At 40.9% G+C, this 5237-nt stretch overlaps 1 protein-coding gene across 1 annotated transcript in view; it reads left to right on the top strand.

The window, feature by feature from the left end:
* Nucleotides 1–5237, top strand: part of LOC118331251 (alpha-1,6-mannosylglycoprotein 6-beta-N-acetylglucosaminyltransferase B-like) — a gene marked incomplete at its 5' end in the record, with an annotated part of 12500 nt that overhangs the window by 1903 nt on the left and 5360 nt on the right. The window contains 6 exon segments of the mRNA XM_035666058.1: nt 2099–2163; nt 2407–2580; nt 2721–2888; nt 3119–3288; nt 3460–3591; nt 4064–4197. Of these exon segments, the coding sequence (XP_035521951.1) occupies nt 2099–2163; nt 2407–2580; nt 2721–2888; nt 3119–3288; nt 3460–3591; nt 4064–4197 (843 nt within the window).

The following is a 5237-nucleotide window of genomic DNA, read 5'->3' as shown; positions in this document are numbered from 1 at the left end:
GATCACTGAAGTATTTAGGACTGCAAATGATGGGGGTGCCAAAGTTCGAGTCCGACCTGTGCCCCTTTGCTGCGTGTCATCCCCTCTCTCCCCCCTTTCCCGTCACTCTTCAGCTGCCACTATCCATTAAAGGCAATGGGCAAAATTAAACCCACATTTCTGGGTCGAAAATGGCTCAACTCACCATAAACTTTTGTTTGCCTCCGCATTGAGTTGGGAGTCTGAGAGTGAACCCACTGCACTTCTTTTCAAACGTATGCTGATCGAGATGCATCATTCACTGACCTTCTACTTAGTATTTCGGTACAACGGTTTGGACTTGCGCTGTTGACAGCTGTAGAAGCACCGCCGGACTTGATCCCACACACTGACAGACACACAGAGATGGCCTCTCTCGACTGCTAGCTTAGCTACAATACAGGTACAACACAGAAAAAGCCATGGTTGTGTTTCTAGTAACTGTAAAAACTTCAGCAGACTCTGTGTTTTCAGAAAGAAGTTTGTTTTAAGAAAATATCAGCTCCCCTCAGACCAGTCAGAATTCCCCCCAAAAAAACTATAAATAAATTTTAAACAGATGTTGCACCTGTTTAAACAATGGATTTGATTGTGATAGTGAAAACTGTGAAAGAAATTGCTTGAGGTCAACCCTCAGCTCCGTGTTTACCTTCCCTCTGTTGTTGTAGTTGGACTGAAACAGAAGCAACACATGCCAGAAACGGGAAAGGAGGGGGCAGGTACCTTCTGTTCAGTCATTTCTAAAACCCCCAAAAAATGTACCTTCTGACTGAGAGCCTCTCCTGCTGAAGAGCGTCGGTAACGAATTGAGAATATGCTCTCACACACAATCATACATTCATATGCATATATTCATAAAAAAAGGAAAAAGGAAGCTTGTTGTGTGATATATCCCAAAGAGGAGTTTCCGAAATCTAATCTAATGTCATGGAAAATTGTGGATCACTTTACAGGAATGTTCTAGATGAATACAATACATTTTCACTTGTTTTACCCTTTTGTTCCATTAGTTGCTGGTTTTGTGCAGTGGAAATTAGTGTTAACCCCTTTAAAACATTATTGGGTATAAAAAAAGGAAAAGAATAGCGTGTTTTGGGTCATAAAAGATGATTGTGATTGCATATTTGCCACACCGAAAGTACAGAATTATACTGTCAGGAACAAAATTTTTTCCCCTGGATTTATTAAAATGTAAATGAGTTCTGTATTAGGACTACAACTATTATTGTATTGTATTTTTAATTTGCAAATCATTGTCTTGATTAATCAATCCCTGCTGTTTTTTTTAACATTTAGTGACATCTTCATATGTCTTGTTTAAAGTTTAAGTGCTAGTTTACATAAGACAAAGACAGCATCAAATTGTCTCAACTAAGAAGGTGGAAATAAGGACAGATTGGCATTCTTGATTGAAAATGTTTGATAAAACGATGATCAGAATAGTTGCTGATCTCTTTATTTTTACAAAAAATAGCAAAAACAACCGAGTGCACAACCTACAGTACGTAAAGTGTCCTTAGCTCAGATGCTGGACACCTACCTCCTCTTTCACTTTTAGCCACTTCTGACAAAAGTGTAGTAAGACCTTAATTCAACAGTTGATGCAGTTTCTTGTAGTGAAGACTGACTGTTTACAGGCAGATAAAAGTAGCTGGTGTGATGTTTAAAGCAGTTTATCCAACAACCACAATAACACAAAGCACCAACTGACTGCCAATTATCAATAACCTCAGGGCAGCTAGTACTGATTGTGTGTGTGTGTGTTCATTCCAGTTGATTGACATTGGCTTGAGATGGTGGGGGCCTTACGGGAAAGGGCCTCAGAGAACACACTACCTCTACTCTAATGCCTCTTACACGCATGGCAGCACTGTACATCGTGCTGATGGCTGCTATTCATTGTGAACTTTCTGAGTTGAGAGGTTGTATATCAAAGTTATGATCCACTGTTCTTCATTACCCGCAGTGAGTTAACTCTACAATGTACTTCTTGTTACTGAAGCCAGAGTCGAGGCATAACGATGCATTCAAAATGGCCACATAAAGAAAAACTGTGTGACGGCTAATATCTTACCCATAGGGCCCAATGAGAAGTGTGAGGTGCCAATGGATCCTGCATATCCGGTGTGTGCGGAGAAAGTGGAGGTGAGAAAGTGGAAATATATGTGGTAGCGTGGTCTGTATGGCTGTGTCTGTGCGCTGTGTAAAGTTTAAAGTTTAATATTTAGTTCCAAGTATATGAGCAAGTTTGAGCTGCATATGGAAATACCATTTTAAAATAATGGGTACTACAACATTGTATTTACTTTATAGACTAGCTAAGTTAATATGCTTGATGAATTACTGTAAATTTTTTTGACCTATTATTTTGATTTGTCTCTCTGGCAGTTTCTGCGGGCCCATTGGCAGTCAGACCCCTGTTATGCTTTTTATGGGGTGGATGGTACCACCTGCTCCATATTGACTTACCTTAGGCAAATAGAGGACTTTTGTCCCCCTCATCTTGGAAGAAACCATTCTACGCTGCCATGGCACCAGAAACCTCTCTCTTACACGGATAAGGTACAGTCGCATCGCAAGTTCATGCCATTTAAAATCACTATGAATGTGGGCTGATTAAGCTCATGATCTACTCAACTAAAACACTTCTATAATTTATATTATACTGCGCACTTACTGTTTCACACTATGATTGTACACAGGCTGAGATACGTACAACTCTGAGCCCACTGTATGAGGTAATCAGCAACAACAGTGGTCCTGCTATAAACTTCATCCGGTCAAGAGTGGAAAGGATGTCTGAACGGTGGATACAGGCTGGTCTGAGGATGAGGCAGAGCAGCAACAAGACAATCTCGACCCAGATGAGGGTATAAACCAGCAAGTCAACTGTGCCAAGCATCATTTAGTTTATTTTCTGACACACTGAAATTACCCCAACTTCTGTTTTCAAAAACATTCCTGTGTGATCATAATGTTTATGTCAAAGGTTTTCAGTGTGTAGATACTCACTTTTTACATATGACACGTATTTTAAACTCACTTCCATAATGAATACAATATGAACTGCCTCTATTAAAGATGGATTTTTGACCTATAGGTGCTGCTTTATCCCGGTGCCCTGGCTGGGAACGTTGGCCAGCGTTTTGAAGCCATGGTGGAGACAGGGGGTCCTCTAGGGGAGCTGGTCCAGTGGGCTGACCTCAGTGCCTGTCTGACAATCCTAGGCCACAACCTAACCTTCAGCACCTCACAGCACCAACTCCACAGGTTGGCACCACCGTGTTATACCACTAGTTACTTTCATCTGACACAAATTCATATTCATAGCTATCTGGTCTATGATGAATTTACACTGAAGTGATGAGAGAGGTAAAAGATTAATGCTGAGTCATACTGAACAATTAGTGGTATGATGTGTGTTTATTGTGATTGGTCCAGCCTGATAGGTGCTGCTCCAGGCCGAGGCAGTTGTCCAATCCAGAGACCCCTGACCTTTGACCTTATCTACACTGACTACCATGGCCTTGCTCACCTTCATGCCGCCATGGGACTGGCTTTCCTGCATTACCAGTACAAACATAGTTTTCTAAATACATAATTATGCTTCTGGTATATCAGTATTTTGCTACTAATTTAATGACATTACATCTTTATTTTACATTTATGCAGTTTTAGACATTCATGCAATTAGCTGCAATTGTGTTTCATGGTGTTTGGGATAAAGACCTTCAATCCAATGATAAATGAATAGAATTATAAACCCTGACCTAATAATTATATATATAAATAATATAGTCACCAATATTAAAAATGATTTATATTTTCAGAGTTGCATGCTGTTGATTTTACCCTTGTTTCATCCTTTAATGTTATTGCTTTATAGTGTGACATTGTTTTAATGTGTAGCCATGCTGTGACTTTATTGCATATGTCAGACTATATAGTACAATGTCAACTTATTAATTTTTTTTTTTTTACATTTGTAGAAAAAAAGAGTGTATCAATGTAAGATACGTTTTGTAATTTTTTACAATCATTTTAGGTGTCGCTTCAGAATCCTGGACTCGTTTGGCACTGAACCAGCCTTTAACTTGGGGCGTTATGCACGTATGCATGGATATAAAACACTGTGGGGCAGCTGGGGTCTGCAACCTCTGCAGTACATGACCATGTTCCGTAAGTTCATGCATGAATGTATGTATGTGTGTGGGTGTGTGCATGTATGTAATCATGCAAGCATGTGACTCAGTGTGACAGTGTGTGTGGATCATTGATTCAGAAATTCACTTTTCAACACATACACACACGCACAATTTATATCTTGCTGCTGCAGTACTGATCCCTCATATACACCCCTCTAAGCGTCTTCACAGTGGGAGGATTAATAGCTGAGGTTAAATAAACCTGGTGCCCAGACAGAGCTTTCATTCCAACACCGGTCTCCTTGTCATCATTTCCCAGCCTCTGGGAGATGGAGACCAAGCTGGCACACCGTGGGCGAGAGCCACCCTTCGGTTGCCTCAGCATGGAACACTGTTTATCATGTCCTGCTGAGGGGGAGAGAGGGATGGCTGTTAGCTGATGGTAGGGAGAGAGCAGAACGAGAGAAAGACAGCAAAACAGAAACAAAGAGGAAGGAGAAGGAAAAGAAAGAAGCTTGAGAAAAAAACGGGTGGGTGTTTATGCTTCTGTTATGAAATGGGGGGAGAGGAAGATAGTCGACTGAGGGATTGTGCTGAACAAACAGGCAGGCAAGGCAGAACTGTAAACAGGCAGCAAGGACACAGAAACCAACAAACAAAAGAAACTTAATTCCTTCACAGCTTCCCATCAAACACCCACATGTTGCAGGATCTTGATCATATCAGTGTTATTGTTGCATATCTCTGCTAATCTGATATATGAATGTGTTAGGCTGTGAACCAAGACAGGTGTAAGAGACAAATGGACCTGAAATGTAGCCAGGAAGAAATTCTATGCGGCTGTTAATGAGGGGAGATTTGGAAAAAGTCTTTCAAACAAGTACATTGAGACAGGAGAGAATCACACAAGCAGACACACACGCACATACAAACATTGCACATGCTTCCACACACATCCACACACACACACGTGTGGTGTGTTGTGTGTGTGTCTGTGTGTGTGTGTGTTGTGTGGGTGTGTGGATGTGTTGGAAGCATGTGCAATGTTTGTAGTGCGTGTGTTGCTTGTGTGAT

The sequence above is a fragment of the Morone saxatilis genome, unplaced genomic scaffold, assembly GCF_004916995.1.
Source record: "Morone saxatilis isolate NCDOM2014 unplaced genomic scaffold, NCSU_SB_2.0 Contig1, whole genome shotgun sequence".
Classification (NCBI taxonomy): Eukaryota; Metazoa; Chordata; class Actinopteri; family Moronidae; genus Morone; species Morone saxatilis.
Note: the sequence above shows the minus strand (reverse complement) of the source record. Positions and strands in the feature narration are given on the sequence as shown.